This window comes from Plasmodium falciparum, assembly GCF_000002765.6.
Source record: "Plasmodium falciparum 3D7 genome assembly, chromosome: 13".
Taxonomy (NCBI): Eukaryota; Apicomplexa; class Aconoidasida; order Haemosporida; family Plasmodiidae; genus Plasmodium; species Plasmodium falciparum.
The window spans coordinates 665,001-689,802 of record NC_004331.3 but is presented as its reverse complement, the minus strand read 5'-3'; the positions used below and the strand labels follow the sequence as shown (position 1 = coordinate 689,802).

General features: G+C 18.5%; 7 protein-coding genes across 7 annotated transcripts in view; 2 read left to right on the top strand and 5 right to left on the bottom strand.

Annotated features, from left to right (window-relative positions):
• Positions 1-1,131: 1,131 nt before the first annotated feature.
• PF3D7_1316500 (pre-mRNA-processing factor 40, putative) lies at positions 1,132-3,852 on the bottom strand (the record flags this gene model as incomplete). The annotated part of the gene is made up of 1 exon (XM_001349865.1): positions 1,132-3,852. One exon carries the CDS (start codon positions 3,850-3,852, stop codon positions 1,132-1,134), a length of 2,721 nt encoding a protein of 906 aa, XP_001349901.1.
• Positions 3,853-5,326: 1,474 nt separating this feature from the next.
• Positions 5,327-6,719, bottom strand: PF3D7_1316400 (SAS6-like protein, putative; the record flags this gene model as incomplete). Its single annotated transcript, XM_001349864.1, has 7 exons — positions 5,327-5,428; positions 5,580-5,714; positions 5,809-5,866; positions 6,001-6,117; positions 6,223-6,299; positions 6,393-6,514; positions 6,644-6,719. The coding sequence occupies 7 exons, from the start codon at positions 6,717-6,719 to the stop codon at positions 5,327-5,329; spliced, it is 687 nt and encodes a 228-aa protein (XP_001349900.1).
• Positions 6,720-7,653: 934 nt separating this feature from the next.
• On the top strand, positions 7,654-8,440 carry PF3D7_1316300 (conserved Plasmodium protein, unknown function; the record flags this gene model as incomplete). Its single annotated transcript, XM_002808970.1, has 5 exons — positions 7,654-7,737; positions 7,872-7,923; positions 8,003-8,064; positions 8,232-8,300; positions 8,393-8,440. 5 exons carry the CDS (start codon positions 7,654-7,656, stop codon positions 8,438-8,440), a joined length of 315 nt encoding a protein of 104 aa, XP_002809016.1.
• A 507-nt stretch (positions 8,441-8,947) lies between these two features.
• On the bottom strand, positions 8,948-9,764 carry PF3D7_1316200 (ADP-ribosylation factor, putative; the record flags this gene model as incomplete). Its single annotated transcript, XM_001349863.1, has 2 exons — positions 8,948-9,448; positions 9,591-9,764. 2 exons carry the CDS (start codon positions 9,762-9,764, stop codon positions 8,948-8,950), a joined length of 675 nt encoding a protein of 224 aa, XP_001349899.1.
• Positions 9,765-11,280: 1,516 nt separating this feature from the next.
• Positions 11,281-16,086, bottom strand: PF3D7_1316100 (inositol polyphosphate kinase, putative; the record flags this gene model as incomplete). Its single annotated transcript, XM_001349862.1, has 1 exon — positions 11,281-16,086. The coding sequence occupies one exon, from the start codon at positions 16,084-16,086 to the stop codon at positions 11,281-11,283; it is 4,806 nt and encodes a 1,601-aa protein (XP_001349898.1).
• Positions 16,087-19,057: 2,971 nt separating this feature from the next.
• PF3D7_1316000 (protein kinase, putative) lies at positions 19,058-21,443 on the top strand (the record flags this gene model as incomplete). Its single annotated transcript, XM_024473221.1, has 13 exons — positions 19,058-19,200; positions 19,341-19,532; positions 19,746-19,787; positions 19,870-19,945; positions 20,041-20,086; positions 20,185-20,285; positions 20,363-20,381; positions 20,475-20,544; positions 20,648-20,707; positions 20,843-20,885; positions 20,972-21,054; positions 21,162-21,203; positions 21,374-21,443. 13 exons carry the CDS (start codon positions 19,058-19,060, stop codon positions 21,441-21,443), a joined length of 987 nt encoding a protein of 328 aa, XP_024328970.1.
• Positions 21,444-21,873: 430 nt separating this feature from the next.
• The window catches only part of PF3D7_1315900 (exportin-T, putative), a gene marked incomplete at both ends in the record, with an annotated part of 4,189 nt that continues 1,260 nt past the window's right edge, over positions 21,874-24,802 (bottom strand). The window contains 4 exons of the mRNA XM_001349860.1: positions 21,874-21,933; positions 22,075-22,236; positions 22,403-22,492; positions 22,676-24,802. The exon at positions 22,676-24,802 is cut by the window's right edge and continues 1,260 nt beyond it. Of these exons, the coding sequence (XP_001349896.1) occupies positions 21,874-21,933; positions 22,075-22,236; positions 22,403-22,492; positions 22,676-24,802 (2,439 nt within the window). The remainder of the gene's footprint in view (positions 21,934-22,074; positions 22,237-22,402; positions 22,493-22,675) is intronic.

The window sequence follows — 24,802 nt, the reverse complement described above, 5'->3', positions numbered from 1 at the left end:
ATATATAATATAATATTTTGTACATATGATAAAAAAAAATTTGAATAACAACATAAAAATATTATGTGCATATATATATATATATATATTATATGTGTAATAACATATATTTTTTTAATTCCATATGAAAAAAAAAAAAAAATAATAATATATAAATAAATAAATAAATATATATATAATAAGAAAACACTTTTTTAATTATAAAATAAAATAATGTTTTATGTATGTAAAACGTAAAACATAAATGTGTAAAATATAGAAATAAAAATCTACATATATATATATATATATATATATATATATATATGTATTAATATTTATATTATATTCTTACAAAAACATTATATAATAATTTCCAAAAAAAAAAAATTATAGGCATCAATTAGAATTAAAAAGAAGAAAAAAAAAAAAAAAAACAAACAAACATATATACATATATATTACAAATGTTTAATTTTTAAAGATAAAAAATATGTATATATTATATACGTGTATTATTTATTTTAATTATATGATTATATGTCCTAATGTAATATTCTATTACATATTAAAAATTATAATTAAAAAAAAAAAAATTAACGGTAAATTTTCATATTAATGTTAATGATAATACATTTTATATGTATATATTTAAATTCTATATAATGTGCATATATATAATTTATAAAATTCGTCTCCATATAAGAATAACGAATTATATTATTTAAAAGTCTTGTTTTTGTTTTAATTTTTTTTTTTTTTTTTAACCTGTCAATACTAGAAATAAATGATAACTAAAAAAAAAAAAAAAATAATAAAAAAATAGCTATATATATATATATATATATATATGTATAAATTTAATATTAATAATTATCAAATTAAAAAAGTATAAAAAAAAAATAAGTAATGCAGAATTGCTAATTTTTTTTTTTTTTTCCTTTTACTATATATTTTGTATAAATGCTTATATAATAAAATATATATTATATATATTGTATACATATTTATATTTATAATTTTTCATCTTTTTTTATTTATTTTTCATTTAATACACATTTAAAAATATCAAAATTAAAAACGAATATATTTTCCTGTTGAACTAAATATACTGTTTTTTTTTTGTTTTTTTTTTTTGGAATTTATACATGGCTAGCTTGAAGCATTTTCAATAGTACGCAAGGATTCAATAGTTTGGGCACTTGAATCAGATTCGTCATCTCTTAAATACTTATTGTTTCTAGATGTTGTTTTATCTTCGTCATCATAATATTCGTGTTCTTTTGAATTTGAGATATCCTTTTTTCTTGAATTTTTATTATACATTTTATTAGAATATGATGAATCAGAGGAGTTATCTAAATCCTGGGAATTTATAAATGTTTTCCACATATTATAAGCAGCCAATTTTTGTTCTTCTTTGGGACATAAGGTACAAACTACGGACCATTTACTTGTGTTTTTCATAATACTAATTACTTTGTTATATGACATGCTTGGTTTAAGTTCTGTAAATTTGGAAAAATATTTGGCTACCTTGTTAATATGTTTGATTTCTTTATTTTTTTTTTGTTTTAATTTTTTTTGTAAAGATAAATATATAAAATTCATATTAGCATCAGGAATATTATATTTGCTTTGTACATTAGAAAATGTTTTTAAAAAATCTTCAAGAGTGATGTTTTCATCTATAGTAAAATCCATTTCTTTATATGCTTTTTTAATATAGGATTTATGTATTAAATATTGTTCTTGTAGAGAATCAATGAATTCATCAAATAATATTCTTGGTGAGGATCCTTGATGTCCTAATATATCTGTGTAGCGTGTATCCTTATATATTTTAGAAACAAAAAATATCCATTGTGTCTTCATATTTAAAATATTATTTTCATAATATTCATTTAATAATTCAATAAAGGCTTCCCTTTTTTTTCTTAAAATACGATAAATTTTTTTTTTAAGTTTCATTTTTTCGACATTATGATATTTTTCATAAAAGTCTTCCCAAGCAGCCAAAGCATCAATTTTATGTAATGAATGAAAATCTTCATCATCTCTAAAATATTTTTGAACATCATTCCATTTTAATGGATTTTTATTATCTGTTGCATATTCTTGAAATTTTTGTTTTAAAATTTCCATCTTTTGTTTTCTTTTTTTTCTTCTTGTTTCCTTAAATTTAGATTTATAACCATCCATAAAATCTTGAAATACTTCATCTCTTTCTTTTTCAGTAATCCACTCCCACCATTCTTGTTTATAAAATTGGGAAGCGAATTCAACATATGTTGTACATTCATTTAATTTGTCCCAATTTAATAAGGTTTGAAAAATTATTTCTCTTGATTTTTGTCTTTTACGTCTTTCATTTTCATTATTTCTTTTAATAACATGACTAATATATTCACAGAAAAGTTGCTTCTTTTCACCTTTAGTAAGTATCACTAAACTTGACCATCGATTATCAGCTTCTAAAATTTTTAGAGCACTATCCCATGTCATTTTTGGATTCACTTTTTTTTCTTCGAATAAAAATTTCAAATGTTCTCTTGCATCATTTTTATTATCAAATTTTTCCCACGTCAAACTTGATTTATTATTATTATTATTATTATCTATTTTTTTATTTATTTGTTCTATATTATTAACATTTACATAATTTGTACTACTATTATTAAATGGAATATTCTTATTTTTTTCATTCATTTTATATTCTCCATTACTATTATACATATCATCACATATATTATTACTAGCATTTGATTTATCATTCGTTTCAGCTTCAGGATCTTCTTCATCTTTTATATTTTCCTTTTTATTATTATCTTTATTTTCTAATTCTTTATCTTCTAAAGCACACTCTAATTTTATTTTTTTTATTTCTTCTGGTTCATCCCATACACTAATATTTTTTTCTTCATGATACCAATATTTTCTTCCGTCACTACAAGAATATTCTTTCCATTTTGTTTTTTCAGAAATCCTTATTTCTTCTTTGGTTTTAAGTTCATTTGGTTTTTCCCATTTGGAACATTTAGTTATGGAATTATAATAAAACTTCCTACCATTTTTTGCTACCATTTCAACCCATCCGTGTTTTTCCATATTATAATTATTCATATAGTTAGCATTCACATTGTTATGTAAATTCATTAAATGTGTATTCATCATTTTTTGAGAATTATTTGCTATACTATCTTTATTGTATATTTTAATCATGTTAGGATTATTCGTAGCCATATCATTTATATTTTCCATATTATTTGGTGGTATGGGCATACCTAAATTATTTGGTTGTCCATACATTATATTATTGTAATTATCGTAACCGGGATGCATGGGCATTAAATTTTTATGATAGTAGTCACATGTATTCATATTGGGTAATAAACCAGGCATAAAAGGCATGCCTATTGGGTTCATTGGGTTAGCACTCATAAAGTGGCTATTATTAATATTGTGGGGTACAATACCTGGAAGGTTTGGTATATTTGGTAAACCAGGGAAATTGGGAAAATTTGACAAATTAGGTAAGTTGGGTAAATTCAGTATATTAGGCATACCCGGAATGGTTGGTAAATTGGGTATTTGAGGAATGCTTGGTGGAGACGGTCCTCCAGGTATATTTGGTCCACCTGGCATATTTGATCCACCTGGCATATTTGGTCCACCTGGCATATTTGATCCACCTGGCATATTTGGTCCACCTGGCATATTTGATCCACCAGGCATATTTGGTCCACCTGATACATTTGGACCACTTGATACATATTCACCATTCGTTATATTTGTTTCATTTGTTATATTTTGTTCATTGGGTACATTTTCTATATCTGATGAAATAGGTATATTAGGCATATTTGGAATCATATTGCTTCAACTACCATAATGAATAATATATTGTTTAATATATATATATAAATATATATATATATATTTATTTATTTATTTTTATTTTGATAAAATAATATTTTAATATAATATAAATTTTGTCTCAATAATAAATGAAAAAAATGGACAAAAAAATATTTATATATTATTTTATTCGAAATCAACAATAATATTTTATAGAAAAAAAAGAAATAATGTATAAAGGGTTACCAAATATAATAACTGTTATAATATATATATATATATATATATATATATATATATACATATATATTTATTTATTTATTTACGTGAAACATTAATTATAATAATATTTTGTGTGCTAGAAATTGTATTTTTTCAAATTACATAATGCCCATATTTATTTTAAACAATTCATAAATATTATATTTATATATATATATATTTTTTAATGTATATTACATGTATTATAACTTATAATTTTCTTTTTCTCTTAATGTTTACAGAAAAACTAATAAAAGGAACATTATATAATTTTTAATTCTTCGAAAATATAATCTCGTATTTTTAATGTAACAAAAATTAAAATTTTTTTTTTTCTTTTTTTTCTATATAATTGCCTAAGATATATATATATTATATACATATTATAAATATATATTATATTTATATATGAATATCTAATAGGAACTTATATTTGATATATATATATATATATATATTTTTTTTTACATATATTTATTTTTATATTATAAATTAAAAAAATATATATTATTCAAAAAATATCCAAAAAATTTATAATAGATATATTTTTTATTATTTCTTTTTTCTACAATAATTATAGATAAAAAAAGCTATAAACAAAATATATCTTTTTTTAAAAAAATATATAAATATATATTTTTATATATAAATATATTTTTTTTTTCGTTTTTATGCATTTAATTTTTAATATATTATACGTCAAGATGGTTTTGTTGTCATATAAAAGGAAATTCAATATATGTTTATATATATATATATTTATATTTTTTTAATCTTATTTTTATATTTATATTTTTATATATAGAAAGAAATATTAAAGTGTTTGAAGACTTTTTTTTATAACCATTAATTAATATAAAGAAGTAATAAGAATTATGTATAATAAAGATAGTACATCATCCATATGTCGTCATGAAAAATAAAAAGAAAAAATAAAACATTAAATCATTGTATTAATAAAAAGATTTTTAATAAGGAAAATACAAAATATGCAAATATTTATTATATATATATATATATATATTTAAGATATGGAATTATTTATTTTTTTTTTTTCATTTTGATTGTTAATTATGAGAGTAAGTTGAATCTTTTTTCTGAATCTAAAAATATATTTTCTAATGACACATATATATATATATATATATATATATATATATATATATATTTTTGTATATAATTTATTGTATATTAATTTTTATATTCCATCTATATTATATTTTTGTATCTAATATTTTTTATTTCTAAATATTTCCATTTGTTTACTAGCCGTTTTTTGAAGTTGCATTAAGAGTGATGGGTTTTTTGTTTTAATTAATATACTAATGTCCTATATATTAGAATAACCATATTACCACATATATGAAAATTTATTAATAATAAAATAAGAATATATAAAAAGAAATTACATATAATTAATATTTATATTGTGTGTTTTTAACCATGTCTTTTTTTTTTTTTTTTTTTTTTTTTTAATATACCTTTAGCCTATTATACATTATACCATTTTTTGATTTAATTACATTGTATCTATATGTTATATTCTCCTTTGTAATTTCGTCAGATGATTTAATAAATTGGCACACCAATAATTCAATAAATTTGTATTCCATATTCTTATAAAAAAAGTCAAGTTATGAAAGTACAACATAGTTCATTTTATAGGATTAAATAATGTAAATAAAATTCATGTATATTTTTTATTTTTACTTTTATGAATTCAAGTTGAGCTATTCCATTCTGCTTTATTGTAAAAATAGCTAGAAAACTATATACACAATAAAAAAAAAAAAAAAAAAAAAAAAAAAAAGCTAGTTATTTAGAAGAATAATAATACATTATATTTTTAATTTAATTAAAAAAAAAAAAAAAAAAAAAACATTTAAAATTTTCTTTTCTTACCTTTGTGGATCTTTAATACAAGAATTAAACATTTTTATTAAAACTTGTAAGTATTCAGAAAAATTGATCATAAGTTTTTGATTATTTTGCATATGTTCAAAATCGTTTTCATTTACTCTAAGGAATAAAAAAAAAAAATATATATATATATATATAAATACTTCTTAGATAAATATTTATATAATATGTACATAAGTGTTATTAATATATGTTTTGTGTTACGTCTGTGTGAAGTGAAAGAATAAGTCTGTTTCGCTAGTCAACACAATTTTAATACTTTGAGCATTTAATTCATCACCCTACAGGAAAAATATATATATGTACGTACATATATTTAATATATATATATATATATATATATATATTTTTATTTCCTCTTCTTCCAACATTACTAGAACGAATATATTTACACATATAACATCTAAGGAACCTACTTCCTGAGGTTTACTTTCATGTTCCTGCATTCTTATTTCAAAAGGAACTTCTTTGCTGTAAGATAAATTATATCCATCAACTGAAGGAGAATAAACATTTTTTAGCAAAATATATTATAATAAATTAATTATGATATGCATTTATTTGGTTTATATTACATTGTGCCTTTTTTTTTTTTTTTTTTTCTCTTCTATTTCTTTAGTTTAACCTAAACCTGGATCTAACTCTTGCAATGATGAAAAATCAAATTGGCATAAAAAATTATTCATATCCGGTTTGTTCATTTTTTTTTTTTTTTTTTTTTACTATTTTAGTAGATCTATATTTTATATCATTTATTATATATAATAGGTATAATCAAATAAATGTAAATTAAAGTTAATTAAAAAAAAAAAAAAACATACATATGAATTTATAAATAAGACTGGAATATTTATTTTTTCTTTGTTTTTATAATATATGTTAAATTAATTTATGTATTTATATATATTACAATTAAATATTATAATAATTAATTTTTTATAATAACAGGGGTGTTTAGCATATACATTTATTTTATATTAATTATTTATACTTGTATAATATTAAAAAGATTATAAATGCGTGCATATAAAATGTTAGAACTAATCAGATTTAAAATAAAAGAAAAAAGGATATAAATATAATGATAAAATAATAAAATGTCTTTTAATATATATTATTAAAAATTATAGTAAACCAAAAAAAAAAAAAGAAACATAAGAATTATAAAAAATTAAAATATATAGGAGCGAAATGGAATGAGAAAATTAAACAAATATATAATCTATTATATTGTATTTGTATATATTTCAATGTAATTATATATGTCCACAATATATATATCATATATTAATTAATTTTGAATAATATCTCTATTGTTTTATAAAGGGAAAATAATTGTCTCACTTTTTATTTCTATTTTTTAATAACATTCGTATAAATAATACCACTTAATAAATCCTATATTTGTAATTATACATAAATAAGTTATGTATAACTGTAGTTGTATTTACACATAAGTATAATAATAAACCTTAACAGAATAAATATAATATATACATATAGAAGTTCATAAATGAATGTATTATAATTTACTTTTTATATATTTTTAATCTATAAGGATTTATAAAATTAATATACTATGTAATTATAACTATTTTTTTTTTTTTTTTTTTTTTATAAATTTCCCCACTCAAAATGAGGAATATCTTATTTATCCTCTCCTTTTTTTTGTGTGTTGTCTATGCACAAATTCCATATGATGTTCAAAGGATATATAAGGTTCTTATATTCTTATAAAAAAAAAAAAAAACTACATATATATATATATATATATATAATATTACTATATGTATCTTTCTATTATATTTTTCCGATAATGTTTTTATTTGTTGAATTGTATTTTTCTTTTATAGCCATCAAATCCTCAATCTGTTCATGCTCTTCCGGGAGACAAAGTTGCTTCAGGTTATAATCAAAACAATCCATTCTTTCTTCCTTCATTTTGTAGTTTGTTAATTTTCTTTTTTCTTTGTTTCTTTTTAAGATTACAAATTTAAGGATACTAAAATGGAAGTGGAAAAAGACAATAACAAGAATTCTTTGAAGGTATATTTTTCATTGTAGTAAATATGTTAAAGCAACTCACTTTATAATGTTCCTATATATAATACGTGCAGTTAACATGTATATTTTTTATATGATGAATGTGGAATATATATATATATATAAATTTATTTATATAAATAAGTACATATATTATTTCCACCTTTTAGTGGTTAGCACAGAAGTATTACAAAGATGTCGATGAAACGAATAAAAATATTTTGGAAGAATTAGATCAAGTAAAAATTTTAATCAAAATATATATATATATATATATATATATATATATGTGAATACACCATTTGCTTTTATTTATTATTTTTTTTTTTAGCTTAGTGACATAATCGGGGAGAGAACATTATACTTCACTATATTTTAAATAAATATACTTTTTCTATAAAAACTGTATGTGATATAAAAATTTATGATATTAGTTAATTATAATACGTTTCTTTTGTTATTTATATAATTATAAAAAAAAAAAAAAAAAATTATTTTTTTATTTTTTTATTTTATTTGGGTTGCTGTTGCATGATTAATTATATAAAATTGTTTAACAAAAAAAAAAAATAAAATAAATAAAGTAATAATAAAATAATGCAAATAAAATATAATATACAAAAATAGGTTAACAGTAATACATAAAATTAAAAAATAAATAAATAAAGTAAAAGTGTTATAGATATAGTATTCTTATGTTAAAAAGATTGTATAGATACGAATTATAGAGAGTATGGTTCTTTAAATGTATTAATATTTATATAAGATAGGGTTCTTTAAAATAAAAAAGAGTGTGATAAGTTTATATACATATCTTTTCCATATTTGTATGATATGCATAAAAAAAAAAAAAAACTCTCCCGAATGTGCTCACACAAAAAGAATGTTATAATTCCAAATGTTTAGTAGCTGTTCTTCTATCAATACAATTTAATTCGTTATTATAAAAAGGTAGATTATAATAGAGTAACCATTCTAAGCCCTCTTTTAATCCTTGACCGGATAAAGTACTACAAGATATAAAATTACATCTTATTAATAAATCTTTTGGTAAAGCAAAAAAGTTAATAATTTCTTGTGATGACAAACATCCATTAGAATCTTGCTTATTCATAAAAATGAGAAATTTACATTTTCTATAAATAAATCTAAATTCATAAAGAATACGTATAAAATCATCTCTTGCTTCACTTAAGTTTCCTTTTTGTACACTATCAACAATATATATAACATCATTAGATATATCTGAATATTCTTTTATTAAATTATAAGAACAATTTTTTCCAACTTCATAAAATGTAATATCATAATTTTGTTCCTTCGTGTCGTCTTTTTCAATTTTTAAATTTATCTTGAAATTCTCTTCATTAATAAAAAGGGTACTTACCTAAAAAAAAAAAAAAAAAAAAAAAAAAAAAAAAAAAAAATAATATATTAAATATATATATATATATATATGTATGTATGTATATTTTTGCAATACTTTCATATATAAATGTGGTTTATATATATGTTTGTTTATTTATTACAGTCGTTATTAAATATCCAAGCTTGAAAAAATATATTATGGATGTTTTTCCAGATGAAGGCAATCCAAAAATAATGAAACTTTTTTTGGTTATTTTTGATTTAAATTCAAAAAAACGTTGTAACATAAAAAAAACAAGAATAAACCATCTTTTTAAAACATCTAAAACATTCATATTTCCTGCAAACTTTCTTCAAAATGAAAAATAAACAAATAAAAATTAATAAAGTATAAAATAATATATATGTAATTTATATATACATATATCTTTATTTTCTAATCATTTCACAAATCTACCTTTTCAGGTTAACAGAAATTTCTTTTCAAAATATTATCATCCTTTATTACAACATTCAATTCGAATAAATATTATTATTCTATATATTTTATAAATTTTAAAAGGCACAAAAATTAAAAGTAAAATATAAAATAAAATAAAATTATATTCTAATTAAATAAATTAATATATATATATATATATATATATATATATATGTTTGTATTATAACAACAACATATGTTTATATATTCTTTTAATTGTTATTAATTGCCATAATTAGATTAATTTTACATACTTCAGAATCAAGGAGGTGTATATATATATATATATATGCATAAATGTGTGTACAATATATATATATATTATTTTGTTCCTGTTGTTTTATATAATATATAATTATTTTTGATTTTCTTGAAAATTATATCTCTATTAAATATAAAAATTAATATATTCAATTATGCATAAAATATCTCATACTTTATGTTATAGAACAATAAAAAAAACAACTTATTTCATAATTAAATATTTAAGGAACTTAAATAGAAGCAAAAAAAAAAAAAAAAAAAAAAAAATTTATATGTTAATAAATATATATTTATATAAATCAAATGTTATAATTACACATACTCATATAACAATTAAAATAGTTCATTTATAATTGTAGAAGTAAAAAAAATTTCATATTTATATAATAAAATAAAATAAATAAAAATATATGGAAATGTTTAGTATAATTAAATTTATTTTAAAAAAAAAAAAACACTATAAAAAAAAAAGGAAAAAAAAAAAACATAAATTTAATAAGAATAAATAAAGTCAACATAAAAAGATATAAAAATGGATTAAACTGAATCTATTAATATTCCAAATAAAGATTAAAAGAAGAAGAAAAAAAAAAGAAATTAAATATGAAGCTCAAAAATAAGTAAAAATCGAAAAAAAATGGAAAAAGGAAAAAAAAAAAAAAAAAAAAAAAATGTTTATACTTTGATAAGAAAATAAATAAATAAATAAATAAATAAATAAATAAATAAATAAATAAATAAATATATATATATATATATATATATATATATATATATATTGTTATATACACACATGTATATAAAAAATATATATAATTTAATATATATTTGTAATTTTGATGTGCAATCTGTAGATCCAATGTTCCCTTTAATATTTAATCTATTACAATATTTTTTATTATATATAGTATAAAATAGATGATATTTTATATATATATATATTTTTTTTTATTTATAAATGTAATAATAATCATGTCAATTTAATACTCCATGAACTTTTTAATTTTAATTATCCACAAAAAAAATAAAATAAAAAATAAAAAAAAAAAAAAAAAACAAATAAAATCATATCAAATAATTACATTATATTTAAAAATTTTTTTTTTTTACATATCAAGGGAACTTTCTGAAGAATAGGTGTTACTAGAATTGGAGGTAAAACCATATATTTGATTATATATAGGAACTTTTGTTAATTTATCCAATCTATTTTTGATTAGATTATTATAATTAATTTTATTAACATATGAATCTTTTTGTGTACCCATAAATCGGTTGTATTTATATATATTAGGTTCTGATAAAGATCTACGTAAGTATTTATAATTTTCATTTGTTTCTGTTAATGGTAGTATTAAATTTTTATATGTTTCGAATTCATTATTTTCATATATATTATTAATATAATTTAAATTTTCATTTGTATATTTTATATTATTAAATGTATACATATTCTTTTCATAATTCATATTGAATATATTAAATTCTTCATTATTTTCTGGATATTCGTTTTTATATATAGATTTCTTCTTATGTAAAGGTATCATATTTAATTGATTACATTTTAAATATTTTTTTTTCTTCTTTTTTTCTTTTAAATAATATTTACTAAAACGAAGCGGAATATTATTAATTGTATTAACATACTTATCATCATATGTATCATTATGTTGAATATTATATTTATTATCATACTCATTATAATATTTATCATTATATTTATTAATATATTCACCATTTTTTTCTTCATTACTATTGTCAGGATCACCATTATAATAAACATTGTCATGATATTTTTTCTTATTACTTTTCATATTTGATAACATACTTAATTTTTTTAAAAACAGCTGGCGTATTTTTTTTTTGTTTTGTTTTTCCTTCTTTTCTTTTATTTTATTATCATTCTTCAAAGATGAAATGATATCATCATTACAAGACATGCATCTTTTATTCATATTAAAATCTTGAATATAATTATTTTTGTTATTCATTTTTAAATGACAACTTTTAAAATCCTTATGTATTAATATAGTATCTGAGTTATAATTTAATTGTTCGTATATATTATTTTTACTACTTTTATATAGAGTATCTTTTTCTGATCTATATATCATTTTGTTTAACATATTTTCTTTTATATCCATTTGTTTTATTTTATTTTGTACCTCTATTATATCTACATTAATATCACAAAAATCAGTCATTTCATTATTTGTTATTTTTAAGATATTTTTTTTACTTGTTTGTTTATTCGTATGTGTATTTATTTCTTTATATATTTGTTTATTTGTATGTGTATTAATTCGTTTCTTTGTTTGTTTATTTTTCAATAACAATTGTTGTTTTTCTAATGTCCTTTTTTCAATTTCCATTTTAATCATTTGATTTATTAAAACTTTTAAGTTTATATTCCTTTTTAACATATTAAAATTTTTTATTATTTTAATATTGTTGATATTATTTTTTTCTACATTGTTATCATGTATATTATTTGTTTTGAATACTTGTATGTCTTTATTTTTTTTTTCATGTATGACATTTTCTTCCTCGTTAGGAAAAACGTTGATATTTTCCATTTCTCCTTTTTCAAAATAATAATTACTTATTTCTTTTTTATAATTTTTTTTTTTTTCTTTTATTTTTATATTATCATCTTTATTATTCGTTTGAAAATTTATATTACCTTTATATGTTTCAATAGAATTTTTTTTTTTTTGACTTTCATCAAAATTAAATGAATAAAAATCTTTTTTATTATCTTCACAACGATTATTATTAAAGTGATCATCAGCTACATTATGATATGACAACAAATAATCTTCTTTTTTTTTTATCTTGTCTTCCCCTTGTTGTACATTATTCTTAATATTATCATCATCACTACAAGGTTGTGGTACTTTTTCTTGATCCTTTACTTGTTGATCTATATTAATATGTTCTTTAATTTGTTGATAAAAATTGGATGCTATTTTTAATGTTTTAATAATGGTTTCTTGTATTATTTCATCATATTTATTATCGCTTTTGGTATGTAAATTATTATCTGAAATAGATTCATTTTTTCTTTTATTCTGATATGTTAATAATATATTATTATTATTATTACTTATATTTATATTTATATTTATATTTTTATCATAACATTTGTTATCCATATTATAATTCATATATTTTAATACATCCGTATGATCATTTAAAATATAATTTTGATTTTCCTGTATATTTTCCAAAGATTCTTTATCGAAATATATTTTATTTTGAAGAATATCTTCTTTGTATTTATCATCAATAAAAATTGGAGAATTATCATTAATATTATAAATAACCTTTTCCTCTTTTGTTTTGTTTTTATTACATTCATCTATCTGGTATGGTAAATTTTTATTTTGCATAGACATATTGTACGATTTTTTTAATAATATATTTTTTTTTTTCCTTTCGTTATTGTTGATATAAATATTATTATTTCTTGAAATATTTTTGTTAACATACAAAATTTCCTCATTATTTATATTTGTTCTATCGTTTGATGTATGATGTGTTTTTATTTTATTGTTATATTGCTTATCATAATTATAATTTTGAATATGAAATAAATTGTTCATTGTATTATTCATACATTTATCCATAGTATTTTCTAAACCCTTATAATATATATTATCGTTTTCTTTTAAACAAGTGTTGTACAATATCTTATTATTTTCATCATATAAATGAGTATCTACCAAAGGATCTCTATCATTGTGAGATGATCCAATATTTTTATCATATACATTATTATATTCATAATTTTTATATTTATTAAAAATTTCTTCCATATATGCATTGTCTTCCACCCTTGATGTACTAACAGAATTATTATTAAGAAGACAATGAATTCCGAAATTATTCATATTATGTGTTTTCTTTATATTATGTGGATTATTTGATACACTATTATGTAATTTATTTGTAAAAGAAAATAAGGGAGTGCTATAGATATCCTCTCTTATTGCATAGTCAGAAAAGCTTTGGTATTTATTATGTTTTATATATAATTTTTTTGGTTTTTTTTTTGGAATTTTATTTATATTGATATTTCTGTTTTGTTTTTTATTTTTATGGATTTCTTCCTTTTCATTTTGTGACAAAAATTTATTGATATTCTCTGTATTTAATAAATCAGAATTATATATATATTTCGTTTTTATATCATTCTTTTTTATATTTAAATGTTTATTATTGTTCATGTGCTTATTATTACTTACAAGTTTGTTATTATCCAATTGTTTATTATTATTACTTCCATATTTGCCTTTTGCCTTTTTAAAAAATTCCATATTAATATACACGGTTTTTTTTTTCTTCTTTTTGTTGTCTTCATAAACAACAGATCTTGATTTTTTTAAAACCTTGCGATCTTTAATTTCTTTCATATTATAATTTTCTGAATAAAAACAAGTAGTGATTTCATATGGTAGGAAATAAATATTATGTATAGAATTATTTAAAATCTGAATGGATTCTATTAAATTTCTTAAACCAAAAATATATTCTTCATCAGCTGATGGATTATCTTGTAAATATATGGTATTAGCAAAATCAATCATTCTAATATCTAAAGAATTAGATCGAGCTTTTTTATCACTTAATCCACCATCAAAAACCCATAATAAAGAAGATGACCAAAAACGATAATGTCTCAATTCAACTATACAATTAAAAAAGCTGTGTAACTTTTCTAATAATAAGGGTATTAATTCTTCGTATAATAATGAACCATTCCAAAACCAATTTCGAATTGCCCATGGAATATGTTCTTTACTTAAGTTCCTTCCCCAATATTTATCCTTATAAAATAATGTATCACTTACTTTATTATAATGTTGACATCCACATAATCTAAAACCTAATGAATGACTAGTTGTCTTAAAACTCTTTTCAACTTGTCTTTTCTTTTTTTCTATTGATGCTCCAATCTTCCTTTGTCTCTTTCCCATTTTTATATCTAATACACATGGTCTTTTAAATCCATACACTAAATCTTCAAGAATTATATGAGGAACACATTCTTTTCTTCTTTTGAATTTTTTTGGAGTAGCATTTGTGTTATTTTCGTTATATCGTTTTTTCACATTCTCATCATTATTTTTATTCATTTCATCATTATTTTTATACATTTCATTATTATTTTTATTCATTTCATCATTATTTTTATTTGTTTCATCATTATTTTTATTTGTTTCATCATTATTTTTATTCATTTCATTATTATTTTTATTCATTTCATCATTATTTTTATTCATTTCATCATTATTTTTATACATTTCATTATTATTTTTATACATTTCATTATTATTTTTATTCATTTCATCATTCTTACTTCCATATGCATCTCCATACATATTTGACTCATTATGTTTATCAACAATTTTCATATGATTCACTTTATGTTCCTTTAATTCACCACTTGACATATTTTTCTGTATGTTCTCATGTATATCCCCGTTTGAAATATTTTCCCTCATTCGTATTTGTTCAGAATATTTCTGTTCTCGAACAAAATACGTTTCATCAGTGTTTACAAAATTTTCCTTTTCGCTTTTATCCATTTTGATATATTTTTTATATCTACTTTTATTTTTCTTCTTCTTCTCATCTTTTCCTTTTATATGATTGGATGAATCATTTTGCTTTTCTTCATCATCAGAACATGATTCAACCAAAATTTCGGTTACGCCATAAAATTTCGGTATGAATTTTTTTAAAAGATGTAAAGGTCCTGATTCAGTTGATGAAGAACCGAAATTTGTTAACTTTTTATAAAAAATATATTCATTTTCTATTAATGGTTTGTATACCTTTGATGAATCTTTTGGTTTTATTAGTTTGCAGTGTCCTCCCACTTGATGTCTATATTCTTCAACATTCATTTTGAAAATACATTTATGGGAAAATATATAATAAATTATTTTCGTATAAGTGTATTGAACAACAACACAAAAAAAAAAAAAAAAACAAATAAAAAAAAAGGGAAAAAAAGAAGAAAAAAAAAAGAGACAACAAATTTTACAGAAAAAGATGATAACTTGTTCTCCTCCTAATATTTATATGTTCTAATTGTGTCATATGAGATCCAGAGGTCTTAAAAATATTTTGCCTTATCTGTATATACATACATACATATATATATATATATATATATATATATATGTATATATTTAAAATTTTTATAATTTATATATTTAATATTTTATTATTATTATTTTTTTTTTTAAATATTTTATATGTTTGTGCTTAATTTTTTTTTATTTTTTATTTTTTATTTTTTATTTTTTTCATAGTTATTTAAGAATTTCCCTCTTTAGCATATTTGAACAGATATCCATATTTTTCTCACATTTTTGAAATGTCACGACTTGCAATTAACAAATCCAGAAAATGGAAAGAAGAAGAAACAGATAAAATAAAAAGATGAAGAAAAAAAAAAAAAAAAAAGAAAGAAAAAAAAAAAAAAAAAAAAACCACTAAAATAGTCTCACATTCTAATTACATCCTACTAAATAATTTAGGTCTTCTTTTGTTCTCGTTAATTTTTTTTTTTTTTCCAACTCCTCATATATGAGTAATTCCATATTTCTTTTTTTTTTCTTCTTTTTTTTTTTTTTTTCTCTTTTTTAATGATATATATAAAATGAACAAATAGGAATGAATAAAAAAATAAAAATATGTATCAATAATATTATTATATATATATATATATATATATATATATATTATATATATATATATATTAGTTTATCTTTTACAAATATTGACGAAATGAGTTATAAATTATTATTTATAGTGTTCTGTTCTATGTTTATAAGATATAATATAATACATAAATTTTGTTAATCTTTTATTTAAAGTGGAATTATCAATAATTAAGACATATATAAATCAAATTTATATATAAACATATTACATTAATCTTTTAAATTCATTAAAAAAGCACAGAAAAACAAAGGTATATTAAAAATAAAGTATATACAAAAAATATATATGAAAATATTATAATATAAGTATGTATGTATATAATACTATGAAAAATGTTTTCAAAATAAAAAAAATTAGATGTACAAAAAAAAAAAAAAAAAGAAAAGAAATGAAAAGAAAAGAAAAGAAAAAGAAGATATAAAAATGAATATTTTATAATTATTTAATGAAAAAAAAAAAGGTAAAAATGAAAACTCTTTATATATATAATAAATGGAAAACTTTATATTTTTATGAAAAAAAAAAAAAAATATATATTTTTTTTATTATATATTTATTTATTCTTTTTCATTTGTTAGCTGATAAAAATTATTTTATTTATTCATTATAAATTCATAAAATTATAAAATAATTTTTTTAATTTTTTATTTGTATATTCATATTAATAACAATATTTGTTCTTTTATCCATTTATAAAAATAAATAAAAAAAAAAAAAAAAAAAAAAAAAAAAGCATTTGCTGTTTTATGAATATTTTTTTATATATTTGATTTAATTTTTTATTTCTGTAAATATTTAAAATAATATTAATATCGTCCTGTCATGCTTTACAAATATAAGATGAACTTCAAATGGTATTCGGGTAAAGAATACAATATATAATATATATATATATATATATTTATACAATATGAAGAATATATTTAATGTAATAAAAGTAAATAATTATGATGTTCAATAAAATAAATAAAAAATATGATAAAATTATTTTACATATTGAATTTCTTTACACATTTTTATATTTTATTGTTAAAATATTCTTATTATATATATATATATATATATTAGAAAGTAACTTCTATACTGTTATTATTATTTATTATTTAATATTTTTTGTTTTTTAAAAAACTTATGGAATGTACCCTGACAAAATAATATATAATATTATATATATATATATAAACATAATGTATCACTTTTCAATCTAATATAAAAATATGAAATTTTTAATATAACAAGGAAAATAATTAATTTGCAAATATATAATATAAAGAAAAATGTATAATTTTTTTCTTTTTCTTAAAAACTTATAAAGATGATTTAATTAAAGAACATTTCTGTTTTCATTTTCATGTATTTTTCATAATTATATAATTTAAAAAACAAAAATTAAATAACATTAAATATAAAATTATGCGTATATATATATATATATATATATATTTATGTATTTATTTATATATGTGTGTAGATAAAATGTTTTGATTACCATAAAAATATATTCCCATATAAAAATGAAAACTATGAAATCACTAATAATATAGGACATATTTCATATTTACTTAAACGTTTAATACTTATTTCATTATCTTAAAAAAAAAAAAAAAATAATAATGAAGCTTATGCACACGTTCATTATTTATATTAAAAAGTATATATATATATAATACAAATTAATATATCTAAGTATTATTTCTTATTGTAGCAATTATAAGGTTATATTGAATAAAAAAAAAAAAAAAAAAAAAAAAAAAAAAAAGCTTCATCTATTTTATGTAGATACATAAAATGTCTATTCCTTTTTTCCCCATTCATATTATTCTCAAAATAATAATATATTATATAATGAACTACAATTTGTATTTTTTCTTATAACATAACATATAAGTATTTATATTTATCAATTTTTTTTTTTTTTTTTTTTTTTTTTTTTTTGTGTTTGTTCGTGTTCATTTTGTTTTTCCACATAATTAAAGTATTAAGAAAAAAGTATAATCTGTAAGACTGTTGTTTTATGGTATATATATTTAAATTATCATGAACATGTAATACGTTCATCATAAATATTAATAAATAATAAAAAATATATATATATATATATATATATGTATATTCCCCATTTTTGTATACAACATCAGAATAAGAATGAATAAAATGAAAAGTACTAAAATTGAAAACCCAAAATATAAATTAATGAAATTGATTGGGAAGGGTACATTCGGGAAAGTATATTCTGCTATTGATATGTCTACTCAAGAAGCAGTTGCAATTAAAAGATCTCCAAAATGGTTTATATAAATATATTATATATATATATATATATATATATATATATATATATATTTTATATTAATATGAAAAATATAAAATTCATCTATATATATGTGCGTATGATAAAATATCTATTTATATTTATTACTTCTTAAAGGAGAAATAAAGTTTCAAGGGAAGTAGATTTATTAAAAAAAATGAATGGTAGTACAAATATAGTTAAAATAAAGTCTGTATTTTATACAACTACCAAAAAAGGATATAGAATTCAAAACATTGTTTTTAAATATATGACATATAGTTTGGGAAGATATATAAGAATGAAAAAACAAGAAAAGCGTGAAAATAAGTAAAAAAAAAAAAATAAAATAAATAATAATAATAAATATATACATACATATATATATATATATATATGTTAATGAGGGCATACTATTTTATCATGTAAAGTGAATATATATCAATTTTTTGAACAATTCTCTTATTTTTTTTAAAACATACCATGTTCTTTCTTTAGAAACACATATTTTATTAATTAAACAAATATACTTTTTATTTCTAGATATGATAGAATTAATCCAGCTGACTTAAAAAATATTATTTAGTAAATATACTAAAAGAGAAAAAAATAATAAAATAAATGTATAACAAATATATTCATATGTACATATGTATATACCATTCAGTCAAATATGTATAGGGATAAAAGATCTACACAAAAATGACTTCGCCCATAGAGATTTAAAACCAGATAATATTTTAGTAATTTATTATATATATATATATATATATATATAATAAATACTCATCAATTGTATATAATAATATATATATGTTATATTTTATTTTTTCTACAGATTGATTTAGACTCTTCTAATATTAAAATTGAAATATGTGATTTAGGTATTCAAAGGAAAAAAAAAAAAAAATAATAAAACATTGCTTTCATTGTTAAATAATTTATAATATTTATTCATTTATTAATATTTAATACCTTATAGGTTCAGCAAAAAAAGTTCAAAGAAATATTATTTCTATTCCTTATATTTGCTCACGTTGGTATAGAGCACCAGAATTATTATGTGGATCAATGTTTTATACGGTTATAATTTTTAATATATAATTTCTATGATATTTCAATATTTATATTATTAATCATTATCTCATTTTATTGTTCAGACGGAGGTTGATTTGTGGTGTTAGTAAAATATTCAACGGATAAATCAAATAATTTATTAATTCCTTCATTATATTTATTATTATATATTTTATTATTTTTTTCCTTTTTTAGCCCTCGGATGTATTATTTTTGAGTTAATAAACCTGTGTCCGTTATTCCCTGGGAAGTTTAAGAAGGACGAGTTAGAAGAATCAAAAGAAAATATAATATTATTTCTTAATCATATATATATATATATATTTGTATATTTTTATTTATTTATTTATCTGCTCCTATTTTTACAGATATTCAGAAGAATGTTCTCAAATTATAAATTTAATTGAAGTCATAGGTTCTCCACAAATGTAAAAAATAAAATATCTGATATATTTATTACTACTGTGTTAATTAGACAGGAGATGATTAAAAAAAAAAAAAGAAAAACTTGAAACAACTCAATATCATAAAGTATTTATTTATTTATTTATTTTTTTTTCAAGGAGTTTTTTTGAAAATATTAAAGACCACACCAGTAAAAAAAATGTAAAAGCATCTATATATATTACAAGCTTCAATTTTTTTTTAAATATATGCATATCGTAATAATATTTTTTTTTTTATTTTTCAAGACATTACTTATAAAGGAATTATGTGAATTGAACATAAAACCCTTATGCTGGGATGAAATTCTTGGAAACATATTAGAAATAGAGTAAAACAAGAAAAAAAAAAAAAAAATATATATATATATATATTATTAATAAGATAGAATATATTTTTTCCTTATATAAAAATTAAACAAAAAATATTCATTTATAGGGAAAAGGAATTAATTAATATAATAGATGGGCTTTTAAAATGGTTATTTTAAAAGGATAATTATATATTTAATTGTTCATTTCAATTTAATATTATATTTATTTCCTTATTATTGTATAATTTTATAACACATTTAAAAGATAAATATTTTATATACTAATCATAATTTAAAAAAAAATAAATTATTCATTCTTTTCCTATTTGTTTTTAAGGAATCCAAATGAAAGATTAAATATTGATGCCGTATTAAGTAACCCTTACTTTTCTACGTTAAATAAATAGAAAAATTACAAATATAATTAATAAGTATAAAAAAATTGATAAATTTTAGTAAAGGTCTTTTTTTATTTTTTAATATTATATATATATATATATATAATTAAAACAATAGTAAACAAAAATATATAAACAAATATTATTGATTTTTAAAAAAATAGTTCATAAATTATTCATAAAAATATAGATAATAAAAATTTCCACAAAATTTTCTATAAATTTTTTTTTTTAAATGCTCATAATTTTTTTTTTTTTTTTTTTATAAATTCTTTTTTGGCTAGTTACAACAAAAAAAAAAAAAAAAAAAAAAAAAAAGAAAAAGAAAAAATTTATATATACATATATATATATATATATATATATATATATATTTTGTTAAATATTTTTATATTGATTTTTTATTTTTTTTTTCTTCATATTTATATTCTTTTTTTACTTAAGCAACTATATTTGATAAAATTTGTCTAAATTGTTGTTGGTTGTTTGCATTTATAGCCTACAAGGAAAAAAAAATAATAATAATGTTCAGACGTAAATTAAAAATTTTTTAATACTTTATGAATTCATAAAAATGAAAATGTATATAAAACTATATATATATTGAACATATATATATATATTTTCTTTATTATCTTACTTGTATCAAAATTGCAATGTCATTTGGATTATTTTTAAAGACTGACAAGAGCGAATTTTGTAAACATATTTGTGAGCTTTCAATAATTTTGTTTGGTAGGCAATTAGCACTAACTTTAAATCCACAGAACAAACGAAATATATTCATTACTTCTTGCATTATCTGCGAAATGTATATAAAAAATTAAATTGACATTATAAAAATATATATATATATATATATATATATATATATCGAGAACTATGATAGCTATAAAATATATACACACATATATATATAAATATATGCATTTATTTATTTATTTTTTTTTTTCTTTTTTATTAATTACCCTTTTAGTTTTTGGGTCTGCATAATCTAAAGATTTTAATGTTACACATAAGGTATCTATTATTTGCATTATGGGATATTTACTCAACACCTGAACATAAGATAAAAAATCAATAACATGTGACAAACCAGTTAAAAAAATATGAAAACTATACATATAGTGTATATTTTATATGTATATATTATATGTATATTTTATATGTATATATTATATGTATATTTTATATGTATATATTATATGTATATTTTATATGTATATTTTATTTTTCATTACCTCGCTTGGGTTTGTCATACATGTGGCGTTATTTAACATATTTGATAAGGTTTGGGCAGAATACAAACATATATTTATATCACTAGTATTTTTATAATTTAATGAAATAAGAAGGATACTTGTAATTGCGTCAGCAATTTTTGATTTAATTATATCGTCATTAGAAAAGATATCACAGAATTGCTTATGATTTAATGCTATATGTTCAAAAGACATGAAACTATGTATAGTTGCTGGAATATTAACTGATATGTTATACAATATTAATAGGAGTGGTGATAATACGGCATTTTGTTCTCTTTGCATTTCTAATGATTGGACATTAATAAATTTCCATATATTCATATGTATTTGTGTTATATTATATATATATGGATTAACAAATGTATCAAAAGATTTTTCTTTATGTGTTGATATTAGATGACATACTAATATACTAAGTTCATTTAATTCATTATATAAATATTTTAATTCTTCATGATGGGTATTTGATGTTTTCATTGGATTATTTGTAGTACCATCTACCGATTGATATGAAGTAGGAGTTATCATATTAAATGTGTTTGCATTCTGATTATCCACACTACTTTTTTGTAGTTTATTCATTATCATATTATAAGATATGTTATAAAAATATGGTAATATTTTTACAGTATAATTAAGTGATAAGTCTTTAAACAAATTAGAAAGTATTCTATATGTAAATAACACAGAATCTCTAACAATGTAATTATTATAGAATAATTCTAAAGATTCACTTATTATAATACCTAAAGTATTATCTAAATCGTTTAATAAAATATCAGTAATATTAATATTAACATTTTTACATAAAGCACCTATACATTTAATTATAACACTAGATATAAAACTAGCACATATATTATCATGTTGTGTTTTCGTAGAATTTAAATACAAATTTTTAACAGCTGACAAATTTTCTAATAACTTATTTAATATACCTTTAAAGAAAAAAATTCGATCTTTATAATTAGCAATCATTTCTTCACTAATATTTTGATTAAGTCCGTCATTACTATTATTATTACTACTATTAATTGTATTATTATTATTATTATTATTAATATTAATACTATTATCATTATTATTTAAATTTAAATTGTTTGATAAATTATTATTTGATTGTATAGACATACCACTATCAGTTTTTGATAATTTCTTGAATTTATTAAAATCATAATTTAAAAGTAATAATCCGATAATTTCATAAATATCTATCTGATATTCATGATTATAATTTTTATTGGAATATAAAAAGGTATAAATATATTTAATAGTATTATCATCTAATATCATATTGTTATTATTTAATATATTATTATTAATATCCATTTTTGGATATATATAAGGTACATCTAAATACGATTCTAATAATTGCAATATATCTTTTATATAATTTGAAATTACAGATGAATTTGTTTTTAAAAATTTCTTAAAAATATGTACAGATTTCTTTGCAATTTTATTATTATTACTTCTAATACCATTAGTAAGAAATATATGTAATGCATATTCTATATAATTTGGGTTTTTAATAAAAAATAAATTTAATCTTTGAAATATTTCCATTAAATTTATATTAATATGATAATTAGTAGAGTTTAATATTTTTCTGTTTTTTAATAATTCTATTAAACAGTCAAAAAGTAAATTATTATAATCTATATTTACTTCATTCGCTTCTTTTATATTTTTAAAATGTTCTAAAGAATTATTCATAATAATATTATTTTTATTTTGATTATTTGTAATCATATTATTATTCAAATTATTTGAAGTGTTTGTTGATCCTTGTTTATATTCACAATAAATAGATGTCGTAACATAAAATGCATATAATTTGGATTCTATATTATTCCATTTTAAATTATCATAATTCTCATTTAAATATATAATAGCATTCTTAATAATTTCAATAGCTTTTAATTTATCAAAAAGTATTAAACGTTGATATAACTTTTCAATGTTTTCTCTAAAATTAAAAAAGGTAGAAAATTCATCATCATCTTCTTCTTCTTCATCATAATCATCTGGTATACATTCTGGGTATTCAAATTTATTAACAATTGTACAAATTAAAGTATTAATAAATACATTAAGTTTATC